This window comes from Coniophora puteana, assembly GCF_000271625.1.
Source record: "Coniophora puteana RWD-64-598 SS2 unplaced genomic scaffold CONPUscaffold_2, whole genome shotgun sequence".
Lineage (NCBI taxonomy): Eukaryota > Fungi > Basidiomycota > Agaricomycetes > Boletales > Coniophoraceae > Coniophora > Coniophora puteana.
In genome coordinates, this window is record NW_006913054.1 from 1987563 (window position 1) to 2015466 (window position 27904).

General features: G+C 50.9%; 11 protein-coding genes and 1 non-coding gene across 12 annotated transcripts; 7 read left to right on the forward strand and 5 right to left on the reverse strand.

Annotated features, from left to right (window-relative positions):
* Nucleotides 1–513: 513 nt before the first annotated feature.
* On the forward strand, nucleotides 514–3781 carry CONPUDRAFT_47986 (glycoside hydrolase family 63 protein; the record flags this gene model as incomplete). Its single annotated transcript, XM_007765859.1, has 15 exons — nucleotides 514–700; nucleotides 753–950; nucleotides 1001–1086; nucleotides 1133–1208; nucleotides 1258–1374; nucleotides 1432–1641; nucleotides 1699–2041; nucleotides 2091–2141; nucleotides 2192–2282; nucleotides 2337–2886; nucleotides 2937–2993; nucleotides 3045–3292; nucleotides 3342–3422; nucleotides 3481–3545; nucleotides 3598–3781. The coding sequence occupies 15 exons, from the start codon at nucleotides 514–516 to the stop codon at nucleotides 3779–3781; spliced, it is 2544 nt and encodes an 847-aa protein (XP_007764049.1).
* Nucleotides 3782–3890: 109 nt separating this feature from the next.
* Nucleotides 3891–5181, reverse strand: CONPUDRAFT_141924 (uncharacterized protein; the record flags this gene model as incomplete). The annotated part of the gene is made up of 2 exons (XM_007766622.1): nucleotides 3891–3987; nucleotides 4017–5181. The coding sequence occupies 2 exons, from the start codon at nucleotides 5179–5181 to the stop codon at nucleotides 3956–3958; spliced, it is 1197 nt and encodes a 398-aa protein (XP_007764812.1). The 3' UTR covers nucleotides 3891–3955.
* A 459-nt stretch (nucleotides 5182–5640) lies between these two features.
* On the forward strand, nucleotides 5641–6853 carry CONPUDRAFT_118019 (uncharacterized protein). Its single transcript, XM_007766623.1, has 5 exons — nucleotides 5641–5754; nucleotides 5812–5903; nucleotides 5954–6227; nucleotides 6283–6577; nucleotides 6627–6853. The coding sequence occupies exons 1-5, from the start codon at nucleotides 5748–5750 to the stop codon at nucleotides 6775–6777; spliced, it is 819 nt and encodes a 272-aa protein (XP_007764813.1). The 5' UTR covers nucleotides 5641–5747; the 3' UTR covers nucleotides 6778–6853.
* A 1419-nt stretch (nucleotides 6854–8272) lies between these two features.
* On the forward strand, nucleotides 8273–9940 carry CONPUDRAFT_47143 (Pkinase-domain-containing protein; the record flags this gene model as incomplete). The annotated part of the gene is made up of 7 exons (XM_007765803.1): nucleotides 8273–8312; nucleotides 8471–8670; nucleotides 8771–8857; nucleotides 8912–9260; nucleotides 9315–9523; nucleotides 9568–9754; nucleotides 9807–9940. 7 exons carry the CDS (start codon nucleotides 8273–8275, stop codon nucleotides 9938–9940), a joined length of 1206 nt encoding a protein of 401 aa, XP_007763993.1.
* Nucleotides 9941–10089: 149 nt separating this feature from the next.
* Nucleotides 10090–12747, forward strand: CONPUDRAFT_162516 (WD40 repeat-like protein). The gene is made up of 3 exons (XM_007766624.1): nucleotides 10090–10617; nucleotides 10676–12388; nucleotides 12443–12747. Exons 1-3 carry the CDS (start codon nucleotides 10321–10323, stop codon nucleotides 12581–12583), a joined length of 2151 nt encoding a protein of 716 aa, XP_007764814.1. The 5' UTR covers nucleotides 10090–10320; the 3' UTR covers nucleotides 12584–12747.
* On the reverse strand, nucleotides 12707–13883 carry CONPUDRAFT_70131 (Extradiol ring-cleavage dioxygenase class III enzyme subunit B; the record flags this gene model as incomplete). Its single annotated transcript, XM_007765982.1, has 5 exons — nucleotides 12707–12883; nucleotides 12937–13072; nucleotides 13123–13372; nucleotides 13405–13548; nucleotides 13598–13883. The coding sequence occupies 5 exons, from the start codon at nucleotides 13881–13883 to the stop codon at nucleotides 12707–12709; spliced, it is 993 nt and encodes a 330-aa protein (XP_007764172.1).
* A 544-nt stretch (nucleotides 13884–14427) lies between these two features.
* Nucleotides 14428–14520, forward strand: CONPUDRAFT_t20. Its single transcript has one exon. It is a non-coding gene; the product is annotated as a tRNA-Leu (tRNA).
* Nucleotides 14521–14578: 58 nt separating this feature from the next.
* Nucleotides 14579–15728, reverse strand: CONPUDRAFT_141926 (uncharacterized protein). The gene is made up of 9 exons (XM_007766625.1): nucleotides 15649–15728; nucleotides 15539–15597; nucleotides 15414–15477; nucleotides 15300–15352; nucleotides 15197–15241; nucleotides 15013–15145; nucleotides 14877–14960; nucleotides 14780–14819; nucleotides 14579–14730 (listed from the first exon to the last, which is right to left on the reverse strand). The coding sequence occupies exons 1-9, from the start codon at nucleotides 15657–15659 to the stop codon at nucleotides 14722–14724; spliced, it is 498 nt and encodes a 165-aa protein (XP_007764815.1). The 5' UTR covers nucleotides 15660–15728; the 3' UTR covers nucleotides 14579–14721.
* Nucleotides 15729–15892: 164 nt separating this feature from the next.
* Nucleotides 15893–16966, forward strand: CONPUDRAFT_79938 (COQ7-domain-containing protein). Its single transcript, XM_007766108.1, has 3 exons — nucleotides 15893–16365; nucleotides 16418–16617; nucleotides 16672–16966. Exons 1-3 carry the CDS (start codon nucleotides 16102–16104, stop codon nucleotides 16877–16879), a joined length of 672 nt encoding a protein of 223 aa, XP_007764298.1. The 5' UTR covers nucleotides 15893–16101; the 3' UTR covers nucleotides 16880–16966.
* An 18-nt stretch (nucleotides 16967–16984) lies between these two features.
* Nucleotides 16985–17432, reverse strand: CONPUDRAFT_150105 (uncharacterized protein; the record flags this gene model as incomplete). Its single annotated transcript, XM_007766626.1, has 5 exons — nucleotides 16985–17044; nucleotides 17094–17204; nucleotides 17258–17290; nucleotides 17349–17359; nucleotides 17420–17432. The coding sequence occupies 5 exons, from the start codon at nucleotides 17430–17432 to the stop codon at nucleotides 16985–16987; spliced, it is 228 nt and encodes a 75-aa protein (XP_007764816.1).
* A 152-nt stretch (nucleotides 17433–17584) lies between these two features.
* Nucleotides 17585–20702, forward strand: CONPUDRAFT_118030 (uncharacterized protein). Its single transcript, XM_007766627.1, has 13 exons — nucleotides 17585–17763; nucleotides 17814–18020; nucleotides 18076–18186; nucleotides 18225–18668; nucleotides 18721–19030; nucleotides 19079–19192; nucleotides 19240–19341; nucleotides 19391–19434; nucleotides 19492–19566; nucleotides 19623–19817; nucleotides 19900–20249; nucleotides 20307–20415; nucleotides 20482–20702. The coding sequence occupies exons 1-13, from the start codon at nucleotides 17611–17613 to the stop codon at nucleotides 20503–20505; spliced, it is 2238 nt and encodes a 745-aa protein (XP_007764817.1). The 5' UTR covers nucleotides 17585–17610; the 3' UTR covers nucleotides 20506–20702.
* Nucleotide 20703: 1 nt separating this feature from the next.
* CONPUDRAFT_162521 (uncharacterized protein) lies at nucleotides 20704–26447 on the reverse strand. Its single transcript, XM_007766628.1, has 14 exons — nucleotides 25825–26447; nucleotides 25312–25768; nucleotides 25198–25264; nucleotides 24821–25144; nucleotides 23654–24766; nucleotides 22670–23600; nucleotides 22560–22619; nucleotides 22379–22509; nucleotides 22158–22325; nucleotides 22030–22098; nucleotides 21895–21978; nucleotides 21717–21843; nucleotides 21367–21656; nucleotides 20704–21313 (listed from the first exon to the last, which is right to left on the reverse strand). Exons 1-14 carry the CDS (start codon nucleotides 26324–26326, stop codon nucleotides 20792–20794), a joined length of 4845 nt encoding a protein of 1614 aa, XP_007764818.1. The 5' UTR covers nucleotides 26327–26447; the 3' UTR covers nucleotides 20704–20791.
* Nucleotides 26448–27904: the final 1457 nt, after the last annotated feature.

The window sequence follows — 27904 nt, forward strand, 5'->3', positions numbered from 1 at the left end:
GACCGTCGCATGACCACTAGTGCTATTGCAGGACCCGGGCATTGATATTGCGTGCCGACGCTTGCCGACGCTAGTACATTCCACGATATCTAAGTGCGTTCTTTGGAAGGTTCATGCATGGGACTGAACTTTGCTAGCGATGTACCTGGAGCTGGAATATGCCATTGGCCACGTCGATGCGCGTGCCACGACGCATAGCCTTGCATTTTTACGACATGAGGCTACTAAGCCTTCATGTGGTTGGCCAGAGGCTTGTAGCAACACTGTACATGCTGTAGAGTCTCAAGCGGAGGCGATGTGTATACATGCCGCTGTTGTTGTCATCTGCAGTGGAATTTCCGCTTGCGTTCTGATCTGACTCGCGGAAACTGAAAGAGGCTGAAACTAATTTATTTGAAATTCGTTATATCGCGCGCTCGTTCTGGCAAGTCAAGTTCACGTGCGGCGACACGTTGCAGGTACAAGTAAACTTCAAACTACAAGTTTGTAGTCGCGTTGCTGCAGAACTTTAGAATGCGTCTGCTGTGGCTGCTTCTTCCTCTGGCGCAGTTGGCTGCCGCTCGTCCAGAGAATGCAACAAACGACCTCCTCTGGGGCGCGTATCGCCCCAACCTCTACTTCGGCCTTCGTCCGAGGTTACCGCAATCCCTTATGACAGGCCTCATCTGGTTCGGCACCCATAACTACGCCTCTATAAGCAGTACGTCTTTCAATTACGTCCGATTGAAGTTTACCACAGCATGTCACTGTAGAGGCGCGTCATGCCTGCGAACAAGGAGATGGGCTTGATTCCTACACCTGGACAACCTTGGATCCTCGCCAGGGAGGCGTACAGGTTCTCAAAGACAGTCAGAACAATGTTGAGTTGACCACAGAATTTCTCAAAGTGCCTGGTGGAAGTCATGGTGGTAGCTGGATTGCACGCGTCAAGGGCAAGCCTATGGACCCAAGTGCGTACCAGATACTTCTATGGTTCAACATCGTCTGACACACATCTCAGCGATACCTTCCAGTATTTCTACCATTTTTTATCTTGGCCTAGAGGGGCTTGGTGGACTGGATATGATAACGGACGAGGATGAGGACGTGAGTACCATTACACCAAAGCGTTTATTATCTGACATTCCTATAGGGGCTTGAAGGTCCAATCGAGTTCGCCGGCTCTTCACCCGAATTGGACGAATTTACTGTACGAATTGTTGACGGTAGTGTTTAACGTCCGGCTGGTCATCATATGAAGCTCACACTTGCATCTAGGTCCCAACAATCAGGGTGTGACTTCGGGCCCCTATTCCGATGTATTCGCGGACCGCATTGGCAAATCACACTTCTTTGGTTTGCGCGTAAACAACGGAGACATATGGACGGCGAAGGGTATGTCCGAGCCTGTGTTCAGTTTACCTATGCGCCTGAGTTTGCTGGTTTATTTAGACTGGATTCTCCAAAACATTGTCAAGCGTGCTACGGAGATTGTTCAACCGTACCAGGACAACCCGCCTCCACCTGATCCATCTTTCGTTTTGCAGCTTTCGGACGAGGTTTACTCGGCTAGCAACCTTTATGCTGTACAGAAGACATTCGAGGGAGAATTCCAATTTGATGTTTTCTACGAAAATGGCGAGGCCGCCGGAAAATTGAACAGTGCGTAACCTTCAGGGCGCGTCTCCACAAAGCATACAGCTTACATGCATACCGTAGGTGACGTGATGGACGAAGGTGTATCCAACCTCGTTTCTACGTTCGACCAGCGGTTCGAAAACGTATTACCGACCTCCTCAGCATATCCTACCGCTGAACCCGAGGCTTTGGATGCATTCAGCAAAGCCGTGACTTCTAATCTCTTAGGAGGCATTGGTTACTTCTATGGAACGTCTATTGTTGACAAGGGTTTCGCTTATGAATGGGATCAGGAAGATGACGACGATTCGGATGAAGACGAGGACGACGGGGGCAGACCCACCTCTGGCGCTCGATTGACTGAGCCTCGGGCACTTTTCACAGCAACCCCCAGTCGCAGTTTCTTCCCTCGTGGGTTCTACTGGTAGGTTGTCCTGAGTTTCAATCAGCTGCTAACTCATGATTACGTTAAGGGATGAAGGGTTCCATCTGCTGCACATTGGACAATGGGATAACGACCTGAGGTTTGGTTGCGAACTTTAGTTGAAGCTCGGCTTTTCTCAACTACTTTTAGCCTGGAGATTCTCAAAGACTGGATCAATCTGATTGACGACAATGGTTGGGTTGCACGTGAACAAATCCTTGGGGAAGAGGCACGCAGCAAGGTAAAATATTGCATTACACCCTTTTCTTTGTCTATCCTCTGAACAAAGCATTAGGTACCTGCCCAGTTCCAAACACAAGTTCCTACATTTGCCAACCCTCCTACACTGACAATGGCAGTCACCGCGTTCATTGATCGCCTCAAGTCTCAGTCGAATGGTCCTTCTGCTGCTGATCTTGGCCTTGACTTTGGCACACCTGGTAGCCAAGCTGCTTTCAAGGCTGAAGAGGAAGTTACCAACGGTAGCAAGTACCTTTTGCATGATCATGCATTGGAGTACTTGCGCTCGATTTATGAACCTTTGAAACGTCATTATAACTGGTTCCGTCGCACACAACGCGGTCAGATCAAGCAGTACGGACGGAAGGCACGCTCACGAACGGAGGCTTACCGTTGGCGCGGTCGCTCAGAGCAGCACGTCCTCACTAGCGGCATGGACGACTATCCAAGAGGTCCACCGCACGCTGGAGAACTTCACCTTGATCTGATCAGCTGGATGGGCTTCTTTTCGAGGACTATGCGCGAGATTTCTGAGTTCATTGGCGAGACAGATGACGCTGCTAGCTACGCTGAGATTGAAAAAGCAATCATTGACAACATTGATGGTGAGTGTCCGGAGACATAACACTTTCTGGTGGGACTAACACGTGGTCAGACTTGCATTGGAGCGAGGAAAACCAGATGTACTGCGATGCAGGTATCAGCTCTGAAGGTAATGTTGATCGCGAATGCCTTCGGAAGCCAAATTTCTCATCTTTTGTAGACGAATCCGAACATATCTGTCACAAGGGATATCTTTCGCTCTTCCCCTTCATGCTCTCCCTTTTGCCGACTGACTCACCTCATCTTGGGCCTGTGCTTGATCTCCTTCGTGATCCCAAAGAACTCTGGTCGCAATACGGCATCCGGAGTTTGTCGGCATCTCATCCCGAGTTTGGACAAGGCGAAAACTACTGGAAAGGCCCTATCTGGATGCAAATGAACTATATGGTTTTGAGCTCACTGCACAAGGTATGTCATAAGAAGGACGGCCAATGCTGATATTGAACACGATCTCCAGACCTACGCTGCTCAAGAAGGCCCCCATCGGGAACGTGCCCAAGAGATTTACACTGAGCTACGCAAGAACGTTGTAGACAACGTGTTTAAGGTGAGGAAATAAAGTCCAAAGATAAACAGATGCCTAATAGTTTGTTTAGGAATACACGCGGACAGGCTATGTTTGGGAGCAATATGATTCGATGACAGGAGAGGGAAGAAGAAGGTGATTCAACTTGCGTCTTTTCTGACGAACCTTGCTAACTCCTTGTGCTAAGCCATCCCTTCACTGGATGGACCTCGCTCGTGGCTTTGAGTAAGCACGCTTGCCACACACGAGTTGCTGATACTAACGATACTTTCGCTCAGTCATCGCAGAAAGCTACTAATCTCCAATCTATACTTGGGGCCATGATAACACCAGTATATCTAATAGATGGCGACAGCATTCATAAGGAATAAGATGTCTGGCACCTTGAGAGAATTGCATAGTAAAAGCGTGACGAGCAAAGCGTAGCGAGACAGCAATAAAATGATGCAGGAAAGAACGATCCAGATTAAGGGGATAGATGTATGTATGCCATTGTCATGGAGTGATCGTAGAAATGTGAAATATCTAGAGACAAATACAAGTCGTCAAGTATAGTCCTTGTGCCCGTCATCAACACCGAAACATTGGTTCATCGTCCACAGACACCGAATTCGCCGGGATCAAACGACAAGGAGTCGAAGTGCAGGGAGTCAAGCCGCATCTCAAAACTAATGTCGCCACTGCCCTGATGATCGGAAGAGTCGGCGTATGCGGGAGAAGAATGTCGCATCTTATGCTGGCCATTACCATCCTCTACGTCCACGAAGCAAATAGCGCCATACGCGGCTTCCTCTATAGGGACATCTGGCTCAGATAATGTCGTGGATGTAGACGGCGAGGCAGCCCACGAAGACTGCGGCGTGCTTTCTTCGTCGGGCGACGCAGAGGGGGTGAACATGCGATGGAACTCCATAAGGGAGAAACGCTTCCGTGATGAACCATCGAAAGACATGCTTGGAGAGGCTGGACGTTCTGGATTTTCATCCTCGGTAAAACCCCGAGGAATGACGGCTGGGACTGAACCAGAACTCCGAAGGTAGGCAAGTGATGAGGAGGTATCTGACGGGATGACCTGTGAAAGGGGGGGAGACTTCGGTTCAGGAGCAAAAGATTTTGCAGAGTGAAGGAGCTGAGACAGGGAGTGAGAGGCACGCCGCCCCAAGCTAGGCGTCGCAGAGGCCGTCAACGGAGGGGCATCCATAGATCCTTGGGGTTGACCGTCGATGCCCTCCGCAGCATTAAATATATCATCTGAGGAAGACAGATGTTCCCTAGTGGTAGATTTTCGAGAAACAGCCTTGCTAACGCTCCTAAAAGATTTAAGCGCTTTGGACGCGCGCTCCTTGAAGGTCGCGGAACGCGTCATCTTGGGTTCGTTCTTGAGAGCAGAGTTGTCCTTCCTACGCCTGACCTTAATCACTTCTACAATATCCGGGTCATCTCGAACGTCTTTGCGATGCTCTCTAATGTCAATGTGAGGTTTACACGTCGCCTCTGAGCCTCTCCTTTTCCACACACTTCTGGACGCGCGAGGTAGTGGGTTACCATCGTCTAGAGGTGGACGATGGAATACGGGTGTGGATGGACTAGTTTCGAGTTGGTAGTTGTCGTCTGCGAGACAGAATTGTTCACGCTCATATGCTTCCTCGTCGGAGTCGCTCTCGGTATAATATGGTTCGTCTGCGTCGAAGCAGCAGAAGGGCGGTGTTTGGAGTTGCTCTTCCTCGGGAGGGATAACGAAAACATGAGGGAGCACGAGGGGGACGGGCATGATAAAGGAGTGAAGCAGAATAATAGAAAATAAAGAGCGACTGTCCTGGCGTGAGCAGGGAAGGATAAGAGTGTGCATTCTGTGTATTTACGCGTAACATTACTCGAACATCTCTGTGTCACGGGTTCGTGGCGAAATCCACCCGTTTCCTTTTTCACACTCTCCTCCTTCCCTGAGATAAGCCTAAGTACTGTTAGTTTACAGCCTGTGCAATGGCACGTAACATGGTCCTCACTTTCCTGGGCACCTCGAGCGGTGGTGGACCCACAAGAACGCGTAATTGTTCTAGCATTGGTACGCGTCCGTTCTCCGATGATGTCATTGGCCATACCCATGCACATGCTCAGGTCACTCAACTTCGCAGTGGCCGATATTGTTGGCGACGGCTCACTCTGGTGTATGTGCAATTGCAGAGGCCGATCTTATGGGAGCACTTTGCCTAATGTACGGTCCACCCAGTGATCGATTGTGCTGAAGGAACTGTTCGCCAGTTCGAGCAGCAGCCGCGCAGGGTAAATCAACAGAACCTTCGAATCGGCAGGGTGAACAAAATCTTCGTGACTCATATGCATGGTCTGTCCCACGTCCGTCTACTTCTAAGCTCAGGTCTTTTTATCGTCGTCAATGTAGCCGACCACGTAATGGGTATAATCACGCTCTTGCGCAATGTTTTGTTTCCTCCGCGAATTCCGCTTCCAGACCCGAGCACAATCAGGGCAGCGGTATTATCATTCTACATTCGTTATTTTTGGATGATCTCACGAGTATACAGCCACCTTTTGAACTTTACGGTCCTGCGGGGCTGCGCCAGTTTGTGAGAACCATCTTCAACTTGACTTGCACCAGAACTTCGGAGCGTTTTGTTGTGCACGAACTTCTTACCCCAAAGGACGACCTGACGCCATGTAATACGGAAGTCTTACATCCAAATGAGTGCATCGGAGAAGACATTGTTTGCTCCGAAGATGGCATTTGGCACGAATTCTACTCTCAAAGAGGGTCTATGAGCAGCATCGTCGTAGATGCTGGGCCCATTTCGCATAGAGGTACCCTGCAATCGACTGATTGTGCACATAGAAGTTGCTCAACTCATGCATCCAGATCCATGCCTCGGATACGTGTTTCGAGAGGCCGAAGGCTCACGACGGAAAGTGGTCGTCCTCGGTGATACCTACGATGCGTCAGCAATTATACCTCTTGCGAAATCACCGAACCTTCTGGTTCATGAGGCGACCGACGCGTATATTCCTCGAGATGTAGATCCTTCGGTGAAACGGAAGAAGGAAGTGGTCGAAGAGAAGATCTTAGCAAGGGGACATTCTACTCCTGTGATTGCCGGGCAGTTCGCCAAGGAAGTTGAGGCTGAGCAATTAGTACTTAACCACATTGGGAGCAGGCAAGTTTAGCGCTTCAGCCGGACGGTTTTAGGCATTGATGATTGTCAGACATCCTGCTCCTCATTTTCCTTATCGTCGAGGCGATGTGAGGCTAGCTGTGATGAATGAGTTTGAGAGACAAGCGAGCGAGGCATGGGGCATGGGGAAGGCAAAGGTTGCGTACGATTACATGCGGATCACGATCCCGGTGCCCAAATAGGTTCAGTGACGAGCCGAGAAGTCGATGTTAATGTATCAGCCCGCGCCCACTGGACGGACCACAAATGCAGTAAACGGGGGCACTTACCGGAAAGCCTTCGCTGTTGGGACCGATGTTTGAGAGTTCGTCGAAGGACGGATTCGGAATGTGATTTAAATAATTGGGAATGATACTCGCTGAGTTAACAAGGAGTTGCCGAATTATTGCCATATTTCGAATTCAGGTATGCGCGCCCGCTACGACAAGTGTTTGACAATAGGGGAGAGGCTCTCCGAGTCGATGAGTCCGCCTTTGTGAGCGTGAACCCATTGATCGAGGAGTAAGTTCAATAGTGGCTGCAAATATAGAAAGTGAAAGATTGATGGGTGGGAGCCCACTGAGGCGGACACTGACAGGCTACTGGACCATTTCGATCGATACCGAAGAACAAACCTCCGGTGATAGTCCCAAGTTTGCAGGCGCGGAGATCCAAGTTGATGCTCAAGGGCTCAAGCTCAAATCACACTCGTATCGCAAAGTTCCCAAGGGTCACGAGATGCTACGTCAGTCCATAGAACATATCTGGTTTCAACAATGTTCCAACGTCAAAAGCTGGTCTCCTGTACATAAGTCGACCAAGATGTTGTGCATTTGAGGCAGTCAGAGCGAAGATCAACGCCCACAATGGTCTGACCGCGAATTTTTCATGGATGTGCTACCTGGGCCTCGGCTCCCCTAGGCCTGACAGTACCGGCCAGGCGATTGACAGTTTCAAACTGGTCAGTCAGGAACGAACATGTGTCCCCCTATCCTAAAGTAGACAGTTATGGTGTCGTCCGAAGCTCGAAGGTAGATACGTAGAAGGCTGAAGGCACGAAGCTTGGCCAGCCGGTTCATCGAAAGAGTTCTTCTTAGAGTAGCACACACTAGCATCCAGAAGCATGTTAGATCAGAAATATTGATTCTGCGTTCGGAGCAAAAAGGCCGGCTCAAGCGCGTTGAACAATGCGGGGAACGATAACGTACGCGTACATAGTTGCTTCAGGTAGGAGGTGCACAGCTTGTTTTGGCTCGCTTAACTCGCGGCGAACCCAGAAAAATGCGATCAAAAGGGTGAATGTGTGTTGTTTTGTCCTGTTCAGTCGGAGAGTCGGTGATAAATTGGCGCAGAAAAGGCAGGTGGCTCGTTGGTTTGGAGCAGATCTTGCGATTGGAAATGAATTGAGAGCTGGGACTCGTGTTTGTGTGTGCTTGGCGCGTTGGCGAAGGTCACAGGATCAGACGGCCCCTTCTCCTCCTCGTCGACATTCCTCTCCCATCCTCCCCCCTTCATAACGCCTATAACCACACAGCTCCACTCACAACCAGCCGACCCACGACTTCCTCTCCCTTCTCTCTTTATTTTCCCCCCACTCTCACCTCTGCTCTGTCTCTCTTAGCTTAGGCGCCCGCCTCCGGTCCAACATCAGTTCCTCTTTCGTCCGCAGTTCCACCCATCGTGAATCCATCCCTCTACATGGCCTCTAACGCCCCAATAAACGGAGTGAAAATTTCTCGTGCGTTCTACCTCTTTCCTTATCGCATTCCCGACCCCCTCCCCTACCTAGTGTTCATATACGCAAATGCCGTCCATAACGCCCACTTCTGTTACCCACCTCTCCTTCACAATCCATTTTAATACCCAATGCTCACTCACGGAACTCATGTCAAACAGCCATCGACGATCCTCAGAAGATCGTCAAGGTCGTCGCCTCGGATGGCAAATCAGCCGACACGAGGGACATCTCTTACTCTAACTGCAAGGTGATCGGCAACGGCTCCTTCGGTGTCGTATTTCAGGCCAAAATCGTTGGGTCTGCGAATGATGGAGAGGATATTGCAATCAAGAAGGTTTTGCAAGACAAGCGGTTCAAGGTGCGCTTCAGCTCCGCACGACACCATCTTCGGGTCCGCCGTATAACGCTTGATTGCTCATGTCGCTTTTGTCTTGGCAATCCCTCTTTTCCCTCACTAGAACCGCGAGCTTCAGATCATGAGGCTCGTCACTCACCCGAATGTCGTCGATCTCAAAGCCTTCTTCTATTCTAACGGTGATAACAAGGTGTGTATCTACCAGCATGAGTAAAGTTGAATGTTGACATGGCCTGTCTCATAGAAAGACGAAGTGTATCTTAACTTGATGTTAGAATATGTCCCCGAAACCGTCTACCGCGCAAGTCGCCACTATGCCAAACTCAAACAGCCCATGCCCATGCTTCAAATCAAACTGTATATGTACCAACTCCTCCGGTCTCTCGCCTACATCCACTCCGTTGGTATCTGCCACCGAGATATTAAACCTCAGAATCTATTGCTGAACCCAGCGACGGGCGTCTTGAAACTCTGTGACTTTGGTTCGGCGAAGATCTTGGTTGCCGGTGAACCCAACGTTAGCTACATCTGTTCGAGATATTATCGGGCACCCGAATTGATTTTTGGTGCCACTAACTACACTACTTATATCGGTGCGTATGCATGACACATGCAGTTCAAGATCACTAACCTGGCTTCACTGATAGATGTCTGGTCGACGGGTTGTGTCATGGCTGAGCTGATGCTCGGACAGCCCCTGTTCCCTGGCGAGAGCGGCATCGATCAGTTGGTGGAGATCATCAAGGTTTTGGGTACCCCGTCTCGGGAGCAGATCAAGACGATGAACCCGAACTATATGGAGCACAAGTTCCCGCAAATCAAACCTCATCCCTTCTCCAAGGCGAGTAACTATCTTGTCCGCGCCAACCGGGGCGGACGCTGAACATATGGATCGGACAGGTTTTCCGGCCGCGCACTGCGCCAGAAGCCATTGATTTGGTTTCGAAGCTGTTGGAGTACACGCCTGGCGCTCGCCTGAGTGCAGTTGAGGCGATGGTACATCCGCTCTTTGACGAGCTGCGGGTAGAAGGAGCGAGGATGCCGAACGGGAAAGACTTCCCGCCTCTGTTTGACTTTACGCGAGAGGGTATGTCGTCGGACGTTGATAGACGATGACTTGGGAACTAACATGTATGCAGAGCTATCCGTGCGGCCCGACCTGCTCCGGCAACTTGTACCGCTGCACTGCGAAGGAGAGCTGCGCTCTCGAGGAATTGACGTGGACAATTTTGTACCGATACCTTTGGAACAGCTGAAGATCACACTCGACTAGGTTGGACCAAGAGAATGAGATGTAGCGATGTATCTGTTTCCCCTGCTGATGTCTGTTCTACATTTTTGTGTTGTGCGTGCATAGTGTACATTTGCAAGTAAGTCGAGGTATTTGCTGTGATGAGCCTGTGACGAATGTGATGAGTGTGACCGAGTGTCCCATACATTAACGGCATTGCGAGAGCAGTTTATGAAGTATAAGAGAATGAGATGACGAGTAGTGCTAGTGAGATGCGTGACTTGAATGACAGGTTGCGTGATGTCGCGTTAGATGTTCGCGAGCGGGGATGCAGATGGGCTCATTGAGTTTATATCCGCAAAGTGCCCTGCGTCTTATAACAGACTGGGAACAGAGCACGACTAGTAGACCCTCCGCCCACGATGCAGACGCAGAATTATGCCTGCGACACTCTGCCTGCCGCTAAGCTGGCAGGAGCTCCCGACGCTGACCAGCCTGAGCAGCAGGCCGACACCAATTTGAATAGATCCGTCTCTCCCCCGCTGCCATTTATGGATCCGACCGGGACAGAACATCTTGACAAACCCACCGAGGACGCTATCAAACAAGCCCAAGGCCAGGCTTTCCTCCCACCCACAATGCCTGCCGCCTCCCAGAGGAAGCTCTGCGTTCGCCATCTCCGCATGGCGGACGAGGGCACAAATCTCAAGCTTCAGCAGGTACCTCCCCTTTTTCCGCTTGCTTTGCTAGATTGCTCACACGACTCCCCCGCCACAGGCTCTAGATGCCCTACCTATCGAGGATCGCCAGACTGTCAGCACAATATGGTCCAGCTTTTCTTCGTCAGCACATCCCAGGCGAGAACTTATCCTCCAAGGCATCCTCACCATGTGCTGCTTCTCCCAACTCTCCCTCCTCACCGAGCAGCTCGGTCACCTTATCCGTCTCGACCCCTTCGTAGTCCTGCCCCGCGAGGTCGCACTTAAGGTTCTGGCACATTTAGATGCCACCTCACTATGTCGCGCAGCTCAGGTTAGCAGGCTTTGGCGTAGTCTTGCCGACGACGATATCCTCTGGCGCGGAATATGTGAACAACATATAGGACAGAGGTGCCGCAAGTGTGGCTGGGGCTTGCCTATCCTCGAGCACCGTCGCACTGCTCGAACCTCATCTTACTGCTCCACACCCCCTGGCTCATCCGTCACGTCTCCACGATCGAAACGTGCTGCAGAGGATTTTACAGATCATCCTCATCCCACAAAGCGCTTACGATCCGAACTTCAGGATTTCTCCTTGGCTTCTACCTCTCATACCACCGATCATGACACCCACTCCCGTGCTTCTCCTTCTCGCGAGCTTCTGCTTACACCACCACTTGATGCACCTCGGGTCCCGGTTACTCGCCCGTGGAAAGATGTGTACTCCGAGCGCTTGACCGTCGAACGAAATTGGCGACGAGGTCGGTGCACTGTGCGGACTCTCAAGGGACACGCCGATGGTGTCATGTGTTTGCAATTTAGCGAATCCATGCATCATCCCTCTTTTCCGGTCTTGATCACCGGCTCGTATGATCGAACGATACGCGTGTGGAACCTGGAGACCGGGAAAGAAGTCCGCTGTCTTCGCGGCCACACTCGTGCCGTCCGGGCTCTGCAGTTTGACGAGGCAAAGCTTATCACGGGAAGCATGGACCATACCATTCGCGTCTGGAACTGGCGGCGAGGCGAGTGCATACGAACGCTGGAGGGGCACACCGAAGGTGTCGTGTGCCTCAACTTTGATAACAACTTGCTCGCTAGCGGCAGTGTAGACACGACTATCAAGATCTGGAACTTCCGGACAGGAGAGGCATTCACCTTGCGAGGACACCGCGACTGGGTGAACTCCGTGCGGTTGTGGGACGTCAGCAATTCGGGGCTTGAAGATTCACTATCCCTAACCGGTGGTGGTTTCACCTGTCCACCCGAGATTGGCTCGGGAAGGATGCTGTTCTCCGCATCCGATGATGGGACCATCAAACTTTGGAATCTGTGCAGTCGAAGCTGCGTTAGGCAATTCACTGGCCACGTAGGTCAGGTGCAAAGCCTTCGGCTGTTAGCAGTCGACGAGGGGTGCGATACAGACGAGGGTGGGTCGGACAATGTTCGAGTAGAAGGTGTTGTCAATACAGAGTTCCTCAATACGCCGGGTAGCTCTTCCGAGTTGTTCAGCGTCGTTACGCACGACACTCCGCCGATGAACAGGACACTCAGTGAGAACATGGAGGAGGCCAGAAGTCTCGACAGGTCCACAAGGCGAGCGATGGGCGAAGAATCTTCCAAGCGGAAGAAGCCCGTGCTCATTTCTGGGAGCCTCGACAACACCATCAACATATGGGACATCGAAACTGGAAAGGTTACTTCGACGCTATTCGGGCATATTGAAGGCGTTTGGGCTGTCGCCTGCGACAAGTTGCGGATCGTGAGCGCTAGTCATGATCGCACAATAAAGGTTCGTGGATGTGCTATAAGATCATGCACTCACTCGCTGAACACTATCATACAGCTTTGGAACCGTGAAGAAGGCCGTTGTACTGCTACGTTATTTGGCCACCGGGGTGCAGTAACCTGCCTTGGGTTGGGTGAAGACAAGATTGTTTCCGGAAGTGACGACGGTGACGTTAGAGTATGGAGTTTCAGTGGATAGCTATCATGTCGCTTATGCTTTGCTTTCGCTGTTTTTATTTGTAACTTAATTGACCCAAGTATACTGTACAAGGAATTGGCTACTTATGAATCCATGTAATGATGCGAGTTTGTCCAAAATACGTTATAGTCCGAAAGCGAATGTGTGTGCACCATACATTGCCCCAAGCGCACGAGACTGCCCATCCTCGCCTGCGCCCGCAGCAACATATATGGGAAGGAAGTGTTCCTCTCTAGGATGAGCTTCACGGAAGCCCTTCAAGCTGACCAGGTCTAACATAGCAGCCTTGCGAACCTCGGGCTGTAGCACGTTCGTGTCAGTCTACATCCCAAGAAAGAAACGAAGAGACGAACAGCTTGAACGCCGGCCTCGTAGATCGCGTCGCTAAACGTCTTGACGCTGGCGGGCGCCATACTCTCGCTAAACAGCCTACGATCCATCAGATTATGTATGGTAAGTCCTCCAGAAAGGATGAGATATCCCTCTTCCCTGCAAGATATTTTAAGTCATAAGGGCTTAAGGAGAAAGAGAGGCGGTACCTCAGCTTTGCTACGGCTTTGCCCACCTGCCAATTTGCTTCTGCCGCTTGCTGAGGAAGGGATCTCGAGCTGGGGCCTTCAATGGATACCTGCACCACTGGAACCTTCTGGAGTGTCTCTCCAAACATTAACGTGAAGGGCACAAACACGCCATGATCTAGGCCGTGACCAGGGAATCCACGACCATCCTCGCCGCGAACCTCGTTCGGGGATGATAGGCGTGCACGCATGCCCGCCTTAGAATAAGAAACTAAGCTTGGGAACCTTTAGCAAGTTACATACCGGAACATCCTACCTCTGTGAACGAATCGACCACCCTCTGGGAGAGACTTCTGTCTCCTTGGGAGTTGAACTTGATCTGATATAGCTCGGGTCCAAACCCATAGTAATCCATGAAGAGCGGGTTCTGGCCTTCATAGTTGCTGACTAGGGGTTTATTGAGCTAGCGTCGGAGCAGCTATTCAAACATACTGACCTACGCGCTCCCCTTCGGTCTCCCAATGAGCGCTGAAGATGACAATGCCCTTGGGCTTGTACTTTTCAAGCAGAGCTGGGCCAAAGTCACGAAGGAAGTTGGCTAGAGAACCCCTCGGTCCCATCTCATTGAAGGAAGGGGGGAGTCCACCCGACTCTGGGAAGACAAGCATGGGAGAGCCATGGGCGAAGAAGAAGGCAGGGATCTTGGGTGGGTTGGATGGCAGCGCGTCGAGGGCGGCGCGCCATTGCTCAGGGATTTTGGGTGCGACCAAAGCGGAAGACATGGTTCGGAAGTGTGGTGGACGAGATAGTACGGAGGTCTTCAAATGACGAAGGGAGTTCATGCTCTTGGAAGCATGTTATATATCTGATAACTCACGGTTTCGCTTTCGCGTCAAGGGCGCCTACAAACAGCGAGGACATCGGCATTTCTGTCAGTCACTTACATAGCGTGCTACTGGTACGGGACAACTAGAGTATGTCATACTTTCGTGGATGCTCGTAAGCCCGCTGCATGATGGAGATAGAAAATCTCACGGGCTCATATACATACTGCATCAGCCTTACCTGTCTCACCGCTATTGATATTGGTCAGGAGTAGACCCAATTAGTGTAATCAGGCTGGTGCGCAACGGTTCGCATCGAATAATTTGCGTGGGAGGTAGTGTTAGCCTAGCAAACGCTCTTTAGGCTCCGCTCGGTAACGGGTTAAATTAAATTAAGTTTAATTTAACCTGTTACCGAGCGGGGCCTTGCGAGTTCCCCAGATACACTCCTCAAAGCGCCGCTGGAGATCTTGACGGTGTACTACGACAGGCTGCATGGATTGGTAGCGTGGCCGAGTTGGTCTAAGGCGTTGGATTTAAGTATTTGAATCCCAATGGGCGTAAGTCCGCGCGAGTTCGAACCTCGCCGCTACCACTTCACCATTGAAACTTTTTGCTGGGGCCGTTCTTATGTAGATAACAGAAGTTCTCGACGTTGTTCAAACATTCATCCATAATAAAGTAGCACATCAATTACAAACTGCCCAAATACACGATACAGCAGGGGTGCCAGCTAGGCAAACGAACTGAAATACACTTTGGATTTCGTCTTGAATCACTACCATTCGCTGGTTCTTTAGAATAACTGTACAAGGTGAATGAACGTCGGCTGCTATATCAGCAGAAAAACTTACACCCTCAATGTTGTCCGCACCTCCAGGGCGCTCACGAACCCTTGTCAAAGATGTGTATGTCAACTGCATGTGGCAAAGACAAGGGGACTCTGCTTACTTCCTTGTGGGAACGAACGCCTCTTGCTCATCACTGAAGATGCTGCTCATGCTGCTTGAACCTCCCGGTACAGTTCGCACACGCCTGAAGGCAGTCAGACCCATTGTGTGCATATCTGACCATGGCCTTGGCTCACCTTGTTGGCTTGAAACCATCAGCGCTCTCCGAAGGAGGTGCGACGGAAAGAGCATCATCTCCAAACTCTGGTTCGCTCATAATCCGTTGGGCGGTAGAAGGAGACATGGCGGGCGGCGCAGCATCGGAAGTTGCTAAGTCGGTTTAATTCATAAGAATTCAGGCATAAGAACGTAGCCACGAACGCGGAGCTTCGCCTTGATCGGACATCTTGCCAAAAGTCGCATAACCTATAAGTCGAGGTCCCTGAGTCGAATCAATGGAATGTAAACATGGCAATATTCCTACGAGGAAGTTTTTGGATGTTTGAGAAGTTGGTGTCAACCGTAGTTCCGGTATACCTAGAAGGCGATAAGAATTACACTGCTGATGATACTGAGGGGACACTCTGATGAATCATACCTCAGGAACTCAAGCAAAGTGCGTTTGGTGAACACTACTTTTGTGTCGTCCCAGTCAAGCATGCCTTGGCGGTAAACTCAGCAATTGACTTACAAAGCGAGCTTTTCAGCGAAGCACAAACGTACCAAGATTTAAAGGCCAGTCCTTTTCCTTGGACATATCGACTACTTGAGAGGGAGTGAACCTTTGAACAAGAGAATCAGCGGGTACTCTTGAGCACACACTATGAGCATACCTTTGAGACATGGTTTCCTGGTAGTAGATCGGGGATTGAGAGAGGATACGAGTGGGATCAAAGAACACGATGAGAGTAAAGTTAAGACAAGGAGCAGTTTCCAGCCAGACGCGTCTGGTTGAGACAGAGGTCTCGGTTGTTATAGTATCTATAGCACCCAACTGAGCGCTCCCAAGGTATGCATATGGTCATGGTGACAATCTACTAGTCTGCCGCGCGCCCTGCAACTTAAGCAACTGCTTGTGTTTAACTAAAAGTAAAAATCTGAACTACGAGTCCTTGCCCAGCTTCAAACTTGAGGGTTTCCGACGTTAAGTTTCCGGCCCTGCATCGGACGAGAGACGCACAGGGGCGCCTCCGAATCTTGCCACTTCTCGTTCCCCATCGCCACCAAAGTTTTGGGTTTAATTTCCGCATCCCACCGTGGAGCTACATACATAGCTGCGTGCGCTCATGTTGTCGACGCGTATTCTCTGCGCGAATGCTGCCAAAACGGCACAGCGTGCATATGCTACCCGAGCATCCGAATTTTACACCGATCCTAGCAAGGCCCTTGAGCCAGCAGTCACGTCTACTCCAGAGGTCAACTCTTCGCAGCGAGAGGTCCTGGACTCGGCGTTGCGCATTGATCAGGCAGGCGAAATTGCTGCTAATGCGATCTACAATGGTCAAATGGCCGTCCTCGGTAGACACCCACATGTCGGCCATCTCATTCAGGTGCGCATCTGGTCCTTTCCGTCCAGAGCTTGTTTGACTGAACGCTTCGCAGGAAATGTGGGATCAGGAGAAACGGCATCTTGTCGTAATGAATAAATTACAGGCACAGCATCAGATACGGCCAACTGTGCTGACAGAAGTGGCCAAAGTGGCAGGTTTCGCTCTCGGAGCTGCGACAGCATTGATGGGCAAAGAGGCAGCCATGGCATGTACTGAAGCTGTGGAGACAGCTATTGGGGAGCATTACGACGAGTGAGCCACACTCCTTGCGCCTCTTTTTCTCAGTCAGCTAACGCAATGACTTAGCCAGTTAAAGGAGTTTGAATCACTACCGGAATCACATCCGAGCGTACCCCTTCTTAAGGATGTCATCCGGGAACTCCGGGACGATGAACTGGAGCATTTGGATATTGCTGTCGAACATCACTCACAACGCGCACCTGCACACGCTTTGCTCAGTACGGTCATCAATGGGGGCTGCCAAGTGGCTATAGGGATATGTCGGCGGTTCTAATGGTTTTATTATATTCGATTGCTCCGAATAATGTGTGTCACGCGTCCTCAACATGTCGCCGATATGTGTCAATTGAATGCGAACGCCACCTTAGTCTAGAAATCATCACGAAGACTGCTTAGCGAGCGCCTGGTCTTTCCGCTTGCCTGCCCATGACCACTTGTTCTGTGCCGCAAGTCAGTTTCAGGCTTACAGGAAATGAGGACAAACATACGGTTGTTTGAGTGGAGAGGTAGTAGATGGCACCGGGAACAAAGACGAAGCCCATGAGGGATACGAAAGTTGTTCTGGGAGTGAAGCGGAAGTGCTTGTATGCGTCCTCACGCTGGGATGGTGGATTGAATGAATACGTCGGGGAGCAGCAGAAGGTAAACGTACCATCCGGTTCCATCGTTCGACAGCTGGGTCCAACTGGTCGAGCGGGATGAATGTTCAGGTCATGTACGTCAGGCTAACAAGAATTGCTTACTTTAATGAAACCTGTAATATGTTATGCTGTCAGCATTGTGTCAGAGGGAGAGTACACATTCAACTACTCACTGTGTGCAGCCATGGTGGAAGAGGTAACTTATGTTGTTTGAATTTGTTTACCGACCGGGTGTGGTAGCTCTAGTTTCCGCTCTGGGGGTAAACAACAAGTTCGGCCGTGTGCGTTCCTTTCATTTCTCATACAGTCCACCACCACCACCACATACACTATCTCTTCTTCTCCGCCTCGTTTTTACTACTGTATGGCTTACAATCGCGAGTGGGATAAGGGAAAGGACGACTGGGGCGGCGATAGTTCTTCATGGTCAGGCGGAGGTGGAGGAGATAGATTTTACTCGAGGGGCAGGGAGGACGACTACTACGGCGAAGGCAAACGTAGAAAGTACAACAATGGCGTGCGTCTGCCTCCTTGTTTCTGTCACTCCTCTTGACACCCTCTTCGCAGGGCTATGATGCCGGATATTCATACGGCGATGGCTCGTACGACCCCAATTGGGGACAGGGCCAAGCCAACCAAGGCGACCATTCTCAGGACTACGGTCATGACGAACGTCCAGGCAAGCCCTTTGGCGGAAAGAAACGGCTTGTCCCCAGTGAACCCAGTCCCCATGTCATCTTCCTTGGCCTTGACCCCGACTTCTCCGAAGCAGACGTCCGTTCCTTGACTGGATCATCCGTCTTACTCCAGGCTGAAACCACTCTTCTAGCTCCAAGCATACCTTGTAAACAATGCATGCAATATCGAAACCGTGACCATCATTCGTGAACGATCAACAGGCACTTGCCCATTCACATTCTCTTCTTGCGCTCGCATTGACGTTTCCTTGGCCGTTGGATTTTCAAAGGTCTTTCCAAGGGCTTCGGCTTTGCTCAGTTCGCCAGCGTAGAGCACGCCCGCGCGTTCGTCGATCCTCTGTTTCCTTTCATCCAGATACCTCCACCCGCCTCTCATGGTGCCTCCGCTACCGCTGCCTTCTACAAGGCGCTCGAGACTGGCACTCCTCACAATGGCCGGAGAGTGAAGATTGATTACTCTCAGAGTGCACTTCCACATGATAAGAGTCGAACCCGGCAGAACATGAACGACGGCACGCGCGACATTGGAAACTCGCCGGCACCTGTCCTACTCTTCCGAGGCCTTGATCCTCTGTCGGGACCACAAGCTATCGCGCAGGCCATGATCAGTTCGGCTGGTCCCGGGAATCAAGGTTCTAAGGGCATGAAACGCATCGTCCTCATCAAAGATAAAGTGACATTGGCCAGCTTTGGGTTTGCATTCGTCGAGTTCATTGATGCACAGGTGAGTTTGAACATTCTCTTATGAGCCCAAATCCAGATTGATACCACCTAAGTCTGCATCCGGGGTCTTGGCTAACACGATGTCGGCCACCATTCACCCCCAAGGCTTTCGTATTTCCGATAAGCCTGTAGCAGCGTCTTTTGCCCATCCCTATTCTTTCCAACCAGTTACTGACTACATGCTTCGCGACGACACTTCTATCACCTCTTCAATGAGTTTGGGTGGTGTGGAAAATACTTTTGTCAAGTACTGGGATGAGACGGCTACCGTAGCTGTTCTCGAGTTTAAGGTCGACGAACCAGTGAGTAAGGATTCACAACAGGCCACGTCGACAAAAGAGAAGAAGGAAAAGAAAAAGAAAGGTAAGCAGATTTTCCAATCAAGTGGTCCAATCTGACATGTGCCAATAGATGATAGCTCGAACAAGCTCCCTCAAGCCTCCGTTCTGCCAGTATCCGATAAACCTGTCACTCTTAGCTTTGGCAAGGGATTATCAGTTACTTCAAAGCCTGCGGGCCCCACAGGTATGCCGTGTGTCATCCCGCAAGCATTTGCTTACGGTCACTTCCAGGCCCTACGAAAGCTCCAGCGCTAGGATTTTCTGCAGAAGACTTTGAAGGAAGTGATGCGGACAAATCAGAAGAGTACGCATCAGGCAAGGACGATGCCAAATGTATAGTTATCTATGGACGCGTTGAAGGATGTACTGACTGGCGGTGCAGCTACAGCGGCCAAGAGAGTTGGCCCTATGATAGCGAGCAAAAAGGTGATTGTGTCAATTCTTCCTTTCGGTGCTGTTTGATCTGACTACTATCTTGTACAGACCGTGAACAACATCCAGAAGTGGAATCAAGTAAAGGAAGAATTGAAGGAAGATATAGGTGCTCGCCCTGCTCCGGTTGGTTGTATACTTCATGGTATAAAGCATCGGTATTTGATGACCATTAGATGCAGGCGACTGTTCCTACCACTGCTCCTACCACTGCTCCTACCGCTGCTCCTGCCGCACCCTTAGTGACCAAGTCTCCACTCCCACAGGAAGACTTGGAGTTCGCGGACATTGGCGCTCTTATGTGTCTCCTGTGTTCGAGGCAATTCAAAACAACGGAACAGCTGAAGCGACACGACAAGGAATCAGATCTTCACAAGGTTTGCATTTCGATCATCGGTGCATGGAACCTCTGCTGACGCATGTCCCTACCTATGGTCTCTCCTCTGTTCCATCATGTAGAAGAATCTGCGTGATTCGAATCTGCGTGAGGTTGCTCATCAGAAGCTGGCTCAGAGGCGGACAGAGTCATCCTCGAAGGGGGATGCAGAGGGGCCGAGGTATCGAGACCGCGCGCAAGAGCGCCGAGTTATGCATCATCAGCCCGATGTCCCGTTACCAGAGCCCTCCGTGGCATCAGCGTCGAAGAGAAAAAGACACGCGGAAGGGCCCCCGCCGCCACCCTCGCCACCGCCTCCGCCTACTAATCCAGGGGAGGACGAGAGCAACGTGGGTAACAAACTGCTCAAGATGATGGGATGGACGGAAGGATCCGGGTTAGGTACCGAAGGAGACGGCAGAGTCGATCCCATGTAAGCCAAAAGTTGTCGCGCACGTTGCATCGCTTATTGGGCCATTATCGTTTTCAGCCAAACCGCCATGTATGCCCAAGGTGTTGGACTAGGTGCCAGCAAGGGGAAGGACGTAGGTAAATATGCGGATGGATATGCCGGTTACGTGCATATGGCTCAGGATGCGGTGAGTCGTGTTCTTCAAGGTGACCTCTATAATGACTCAACGGTGTTTTTTGTCTTTTCTGAGAAGGCCCGAGAGCGTTACGGCAATTAGCGAGACATCTCGCGATCGATGTCTTTCATATTATTCTTGTTTTACAGTAATCCTGCTCTGTAGTTCTCTTTGAAATTGATTGATCACTTGATATATTGTTACAATGGATTTGACCCACTGAATCATTCTCGCATGATTAGTGTAACACTCTGTTAAGCAGTAGCAACGATAGATACAGACTGGCGCATCTATACAAAGCACATTATGGAATAACATAAGATGATGGTGACAGCAGATAGAATACAGATGAGGAAGCATCTAGGTATGCATGGGTATGTATGATGCATTAAGCGTCCGTCTGGGAATCAGCGTCTTGGGGTATGTCTTCAGGTTCAGGTGTAGGTTCAGGTGTAAGATCGTTCTCGGCAAGTTCGGAATGGGTTGCTAATGGAGAGTTGTAGGCTGATGATGTCTCTTCGGCTTCGCTCAGCATGGCTGTTCGTTTCCTTGTGCGCCTCCGCGGAGTTGGCGTAACGGGCGACGGCGCGGAGAACCCGTCAGCTTGCAACTGAGCCAGCATGTTGCGCGCCATGTCCGCAGTATCACTTTGAGGAGTGTCGGTGTCTGTGCTGAGAAGGGGCGCCGTTGGTCGCCAGTCAGGTTTATTGCGCGTTTTCCGCGTCCGCTTGTTCACTGTATCACCATTGCGCAGTTTCTCCAGCAAATTATCGAGGACGGCACTGTCTTCTTCTTGTGGACCGCTCTCTTGATGATTCTGCCTTCTCTCCCGAGACTCAGCAAACATTTGCTTCCGCTTCTCTACAGCCCGTTTCTCATCAGCTGCGTTCTGATTTTCGGCTTTGCATTTCTATGAAACGGTTGGGTCAGTTCTCCCATGGTTTTGAGAAAGGCGTGTCTTACTCGGTAAGAGGTGACGAAGGTTTTGAAGATCGCAAAGAATTCTGTAGACGATATAGTCTGATCGTCCTCGCCATAGTATCGCACAACCTCGGTGAACGTTGCTTCTGCGTGGGTAACGTCGTCCACTAGATACTCGATTCTTGACGTTGCTTTGCCCATGAATGACCACATATATTTGCTGAAACCATCGTGCTCCGCAATATCGGTGTAGTAGTCGTTCAACTCTTGTCGTATCCGCCTGAGACCTTCACGCAGTTCACCCATGTCTTTGCGCGTATCCTGGATGTTGACTATAGGCACGTTAGAATCTTTCCCTGTGGGAAGACTCATGAACCAGAAGAGGTACGTACCTCTGTAAGCCTCCGCTGGCTTGGAGAGTTCCTCGAGGAAAATTTCTATGCCCGAAAAGTGCTTTGCGATGGTGCGCTCCAAGAAGTGCAGCAAGGTGGTATTGTTGACGGATTTAGTGTCCACGAGCTAAGAACCGAGTGTGAGCCTTCATCCGCGAAACAATCAAATGCCACTCACTTTATTGATGCTGCTAACCTTGAACCCGAAGGCACCACCCTTTATACCAGTTCCGTTCATATAATTACCGACCATAAGGATGAGCTAGTAACCAGTATAAGCAACTAGGAGGAAACACATAGGCTCGCTACTTACGTTCAAAACCTCCTTAAAATTCTTCGCATGCAGCAAAGCCTCGCTGGCTTCCCCGACTTTCTTAGCACCCTTGACGATTGATTACGTCTTTAGCCAGGACGAAGACCATAGCTTCGAAGAACACTCACATCGTCCAGAAGGGCCCAGGACTCATCGAATTTGCACTTGTACAGCATACCTTCGATGCGAGGCGCCAGCCGGTTTATCTGGATCAGCTTTACCATAAGCCGATCGGAGGGATGCAGTCCTCCAAGTTCCTCGGGTCCAGCATTCCGATAGACGTTCAACTTGCCAACCTGACAGCCACGTTAAGCTGAAAGTTCACAAGCAACTCATTTGCTTGCCTTACCTGTTCTGGGGTCGGTAAGACGCCCTTAAGCTCGCTCAAGAACGTTTCTGTGCACATCTCTTGGTCAAACTGCTGTATCTTGCGAGCGATTTCTTCTGGCTCCAAGGATTTGACCCTTCGGATGAGAATTTCTGGCCAACGCTTCAGCAACAGTAAACCCAACGGTATATCAAGCCCTTACCGACTCGTTTCTTTGTTTGGGCATCGAGGACACTCTTCAGCTCTGCTTGTCTCTGCTTGGCTGTGGCAGTGTCAGTGCAGCCATTCTACTCGGATAAGATGCGTACAAACCCATAAGATTAATCATTAGCTGCTTCGCTTTGAAATCCTCCTCCATTTCTGTCCAGACATCATTGGTTTTCAATTTCTCCAACATCTCTCGCTCCTTCTGACTATCATCGTCATTCCAAACAGTTTTCGACACTTGCTGTTGAGGAAGCTTGTCCCATTGCAGCTGTTTCATCTTGGTACCCGGCGTAATTGGCATATCTTTACGCGCAGCAAGGAGCACATTGAAATTAGCACCGAGAAGCATAGAAGCACGGGCAGAGCTAGGTGCAGAGCTAGGTGTGGATGCAATTCCTCTTGCACCGGGGGGAGGTGGAGGTGGCGGAGGGGGAGGTGGACCTGAGCCACCGGATGCACCAGCAGTGGGGATTCCGGCCCCGGGAGGTGGAGGAGGAGGAGGCGGGGGCGGGGGCGGGGGCGGAGGGGGAGGAGGCGGTGGTGGTGGTGGTGGCGGTGGCGGCGGCGGCGGCGGGGGAGCTTCAGCAGTAGACACATTTATTTCTGCTTCGGGCACCTCGCCCAGGGGGGTTAGAGCTTGTGATGGTGAATCTGATTCCGCTTCTGACGAGGGAGACCGGCCACCCCTGGCTTTGAGATGGTTTTTCAAGGCGTCAGCAAATGACCCAGGGGCAAGTACGCCAGCTTTCTCATCGGACGAGACCACGGATGTGGCATTGGTCTCATCAGTGAAAGTGGAAAAGCCACTTTTGATGGACCTGCCGAATTCGCTTTCTCCATCCTGATCTTCTCCACGGCCATTAGCTTCCCCGCCCACCTGTTCAAAGGAGTCCTCCTGACCAGGTGCGAGCAGATTGCCAGCCTTATAGGAACGAGGTAAAGAGGCGTTGATATCTCCAGGCAATCTTGGACCCATCCGTCTAGGAGATCCTCTGATGCTACGCGAACTGTATACGGGATTTCCTTGCGGTGAAAGCTACAGTGGATTCCGTCAATACGCGCGACCAGGTAACAGGAAAAGAAGCTTACAGTTTCAAACTGAAGTTTAACCTGTTGCTCGGCATCCGCTTCGTCCGCGTCCATAAACTGAGACGATCGAGCAGCCTCAGAAGCGCGAGCTTTCCCGTTGCCCATGTTCTTGGCAGATGAAGAGCCATTCGCTTGCCTTGATGATTTGCGCGGAGTAGCATCTCGTGACTCTGCATCAGAGCTCCCCGTCTCTTCTCCATCATCACCTTGACCTTGACCCTTTTTCTTCTTGCCTCGACCCTCCAGGATGCTTACAGTCTTAGTGCGCTCGAGATGCTTGTTTAGTGTCTCAATCAGGGTCTTGCGATCCATGGAGCCCGAGTTTGAGTCGATGATCTTGTTAACACCTGTGCCAAGTTCCCTAAGCATTCTGAAGAGTTCCATGATCTGCTGCTCAAGTTGGGCAATCTGTTCTTCGTAGCCAGCTTTCTGGGTAACAAGCTGACCCTGGAGGCGAGTTACAGTTTCTCGGGAGTGAGCCAAATTGTCTTCAAGACGCGAGACTCTGTCCTTGAGCTGTCCGACAAGTCCACCACTTCCTTGGGCCACCTCTTCCTCTAGCGCATCTCTCTCTAGTTTTAATTGTAGGGCTTGAGCGCGCAGTTTGTCGGCATCAATAGCGGCGGTTTGGTAGCGTTCAGTCTCGTTCAGTTGGGCAATCAAACGCTGCACTGAATGTCCAAGTCGCTGCTCCGCTCCCCCTAGTTTATTGTCCATCGCGATATCCGCAACCAACGAGTCCATGAGCTGATAGTATTGCACCATACCCGGCCCCTCCTCTCTAATAAGCAGCAAATGCTGCATCATAGACAAGAAGTGTGCTTTTGCGGGCGTATTATCGATCTTGGCGCATACAGCATTCCAGACATCCTCCAAGTTGGAGAGGTTCCGCAAGATGTCTTGGTCGAATCGCTCTCTGAGCTTCAGCTCGTCTTCTTCGAGTATGTCTTGAAGGTCATCCAGCTGCTTGTCCATTGGTGGCACGCCAAATTCGCGACATAATGCAATAATCCTCTGGAGACCGGCTGACTCCATCAGGCTCCTGTGATGTATCCGGAGGTCGATGTCATCAAGTGCATCCATGATGCGGACCACAACGAATACATTAGAAAGCTACGTCGTTTATGAGTCCCGTAGCCTCGAAATATACAACAGGATAGAGCTCACAGCATAGTCCAAAAGAGAACCATCGGCGCCACTGAGGGTTTTGACGTCCTCGCTGGCACCAACCAAGCTCCCCATTCGTCCTCTCCCATTGAGAGCAGTTTCGAACGACTTGAACCAGTAGTCGTAGCAACCTCTGGTACCAACACAGACTTCGCTTAAAGTCTCTAGAGCTGTAAAAACGAGTCCGATTGATTCCCTACTACAATAAATTGTGGAAAGGAGAATTTCGAGGATATTTTTACGAGTTGGAAGATGTGGTGAATTTAGCGAAGAGCTTATTTGCGTTATAACGTTGGGATGCTTGAGTGCCTCGCGAACTCTTGTCTAAGTCATGAGGTCAGTTAGAAAGCTACAAATTCAACAATGGCGACGCTTGCCGTGTGGTTGAATATGATCTTTAGACAGTTGGTGATCTCTTTTTCAAGAGGAACATCACCGTGTCGCCTAGGGAATTTTAGGAGTGAACACAGGGGATCAAGGCAAAAACCCACCGCTCAGAGCCTTTTCGACTTATGTGATACAGGGCTTGAGCTAGTACCGAGGTGCCCTGAAGCTCAAGGAACCGTTCCATCCAGCTAATCTCATTATTCTTGAGCGAGACCCAGACACTGGATGCCTGCTTTGCCGTGATAGTCTTGTCAAGGAATTTCTTGATATACCAATCCGGAGACCCTTCCCCAATCGGTGCCGCCAGAGACTCGCCCTGCTTCCGAGACGTTTCTTCCCGGTTCTTTTCTTCTAGCCATCGAAGATGCTCGTCGCCATGTACGATCTTCCACTTTTGGTCGATCGTAAGCGTTTGGCTATCCGGTATTGCTCGCGTCTGCTTGACTTGCTGGAATAAAGCTTCGACACCCTCGTCGTCTGGGCGGGGAAAATAGAAGTCGTCTTGAGGTCCATGCCTGTTGAGATTGAGATGATAAGATAGATGGTGGTGTGAACCGGCCTCTGAACAAGATGAGGTCATTCGAGAATCCCATGGGAAGGGGAGGACAGTTACGCACCTGAGGAGGGACGGAGGGAAGCGGTCTGAGTTGATGGGGAAGTGGGTATGTATGTCGAGTTATATTCTGAGCCAGATGGGCTTCGTCTGCCCGTTGAGCTGGATGCTTCGCTTCTCCGGACTCGCTGCTGGCGGGCCGAGGCTGGGGTGGCCGGCCATTTGCTAGCGTTAGTGTTCAAAGACTCGTTGTATAGGGTTCCCGAGTCTGAAGTGCTGAAAGTGGAATCAGGGCGCGAGGTCGTGCTGGCGTTGGCGTAACGTTCTCTCTCGGCTCTATTCCGCTGAATAGCCTGGAAGTTGAGTTTGGTTCCATCGGAGGTGAGAGTGGGATTGGTGAGCGGGGCGGATATGACTGAAGTACCACGAAGGCCTTGGGAAACGGTGCCGACGGGCATAGGAGAACGGGAGGGAGGGGCAAGCTGATCGTATGGCACGGACCGTTCTGAGAGGTCGCCCGACGATTGGCGGGGCCGCCCTTTCTTGCGGCCGAAGAAGGAGTCCATTGTGAGGGAGTGCGCTCAGATGCGCTGGGATAATGCTGAGGATCAGTTCGCCAGGGTCGTAGTAGATGGAGGAGGAGGAGACGAGCTCAGAGGGGTCGACCGGTTCAAGGGGTCGGTCGGCCTCAGCTAAGGCTTAGTGGCCGGGCCAAGTGCGGGCGGTAACACTAGTAGTAGTCGCGCGCTTGCCTCCTTTAGCCCTTTAGCGACACGCTCCCACTAAGCAACGCTAGGCCATTCTTTGCAACTAAGTTTGCACAACATATACATATATGTCCACTAATTAGACTACGTGTACAGCCAGTACTTGAATTTCTACACTAGCATCATCACGAAGACGATCATTGTCAAAAAATTGGGTTCTCGGACACAGTTCATCGGGCGAACCCTCGCCGTCATGGTCTGCTAAGCAGGCCCATTTGTCTGCCACTTTCGAAGCAAACTTCCCTTCCACATGGATCCATTCGACCGCAGCCAAACCACGCGCCGATGGTCTCCTCGTCTGTTGGCAGCAGCCATCGCTTCAGCCGTCTAAGTCAACGACTTAGATAACCGGCACTGTGTAGATGAAGTCGAGACCAGTCATGCAGGCACAGCCATCAGCCAAGCTCAGGTTCGTCAATGACACAGCCGGCTCGTCACCCATCGGAGCAGCAACGTCCAGCTTCCCGCCTTTTTGAAATGCAACGATCGCGAGATGCACGTCCCCGGTTCGTCAAGACACATCCTAGCCAGTTTCGTGTTTGATAAGGTGTCTCGTCTCGTGCGAATGTGCACTACGATAATAACATGCATGTACAGCCATCACGGCATTGTCAATGCTGACATCGAGAACGAATCTCTGTTAAAGGACCAAGGGCCCCATAACTTCAACATGACTTTGCCTCCGGACAGTTATACAATGCATGCCCTCCGTTGAACACAAGATTAGACGAAACCCTCAGAAATGGCATCATTAGAGTGCTTTCGAACGCGGTTCAAGTGACATCTAACCCAGACAGATCAATTACAGAAAAGAACAGTCCAACTGGCCGCAAACTCCCCAATAGATGCGTCATGGCCTTCTATGCTGTGTCAAGCGATCACCATCTCAAAGCCTTAGAGTTGTGTGCGACAAGTTCAGGACGACCGTCCAGCAAAGTGCGACTGTGCTACTGAGACAGGAGCAAAGTCCATGAGTAGCCCTAAAGAAGGTAGGCAAGACAGGCCGCAAACCCGAGCATGGACAACATTATCCGTAGTCCATGAATTCCAATAGCAGTGGCATGCGTTCCTGTGTGTATTCACAAGCTTCGGCACACCTTACTCTCTTGTCCGCTGCCACGAAGCCGAGCAAGCTTTAGATGCATATTGCTTTAACGGCCAAATCGCGACCCAAGATTCCCCTGGTGAGGATGTCCTGGACGCAAAATAGCTCGCGGTGAACAAAGTCGTGCAAAAGTCACCGGAGGTAAAGTCCCGAGCGCAAGACAGTACGGAGGTCCACCAAGAACATGTGCGTAAACTTTCAGAAGCGAACCAGTTGTCAAGATATTTCGTAGAGGAGCTTGTCGAGTAGATATGAGGCGGCAATGGGCAAGA

Bases quoted from the DNA above. Each gene is read 5' to 3' on its own strand.
- CONPUDRAFT_162516 (XM_007766624.1), top strand. From the start codon at position 10,321: ATGCAGACGCAGAATTATGCCTGCGACACTCTGCCTGCCGCTAAGCTG. The intron at 10,618-10,675 runs GTACCTCCCCTT...CCCCCGCCACAG, and splicing joins CAAATCTCAAGCTTCAGCAG to GCTCTAGATGCCCTACCTAT. The intron at 12,389-12,442 runs GTTCGTGGATGT...ACTATCATACAG, and splicing joins GTCATGATCGCACAATAAAG to CTTTGGAACCGTGAAGAAGG.
- CONPUDRAFT_162521 (XM_007766628.1), bottom strand. From the start codon at position 26,326: ATGGACTCCTTCTTCGGCCGCAAGAAAGGGCGGCCCCGCCAATCGTCG. The intron at 22,620-22,669 runs GTTTGTACGCAT...ACACTGCCACAG, and splicing joins GCTAATGATTAATCTTATGG to CCAAGCAGAGACAAGCAGAG. The intron at 21,657-21,716 runs GTACGTACCTCT...ACGTGCCTATAG, and splicing joins GCCAGCGGAGGCTTACAGAG to TCAACATCCAGGATACGCGC.
- CONPUDRAFT_79938 (XM_007766108.1), top strand. From the start codon at position 16,102: ATGTTGTCGACGCGTATTCTCTGCGCGAATGCTGCCAAAACGGCACAG. The intron at 16,366-16,417 runs GTGCGCATCTGG...AACGCTTCGCAG, and splicing joins ATGTCGGCCATCTCATTCAG to GAAATGTGGGATCAGGAGAA. The intron at 16,618-16,671 runs GTGAGCCACACT...GCAATGACTTAG, and splicing joins ATTGGGGAGCATTACGACGA to CCAGTTAAAGGAGTTTGAAT.
- CONPUDRAFT_141926 (XM_007766625.1), bottom strand. The intron at 15,478-15,538 runs GTACGTTTGTGC...TTTACCGCCAAG, and splicing joins GGACTGGCCTTTAAATCTTG to GCATGCTTGACTGGGACGAC. The intron at 15,353-15,413 runs GTATGATTCATC...ATCGCCTTCTAG, and splicing joins ACTTTGCTTGAGTTCCTGAG to GTATACCGGAACTACGGTTG.
- CONPUDRAFT_118030 (XM_007766627.1), top strand. From the start codon at position 17,611: ATGGCTTACAATCGCGAGTGGGATAAGGGAAAGGACGACTGGGGCGGC. The intron at 19,193-19,239 runs GTATGCCGTGTG...GGTCACTTCCAG, and splicing joins AAAGCCTGCGGGCCCCACAG to GCCCTACGAAAGCTCCAGCG. The intron at 20,250-20,306 runs GTAAGCCAAAAG...TATCGTTTTCAG, and splicing joins GACGGCAGAGTCGATCCCAT to CCAAACCGCCATGTATGCCC.
- CONPUDRAFT_118019 (XM_007766623.1), top strand. The intron at 6,228-6,282 runs GTACCCTGCAAT...TCATGCATCCAG, and splicing joins TGGGCCCATTTCGCATAGAG to ATCCATGCCTCGGATACGTG. The intron at 6,578-6,626 runs GCAAGTTTAGCG...GATGATTGTCAG, and splicing joins CTTAACCACATTGGGAGCAG to ACATCCTGCTCCTCATTTTC.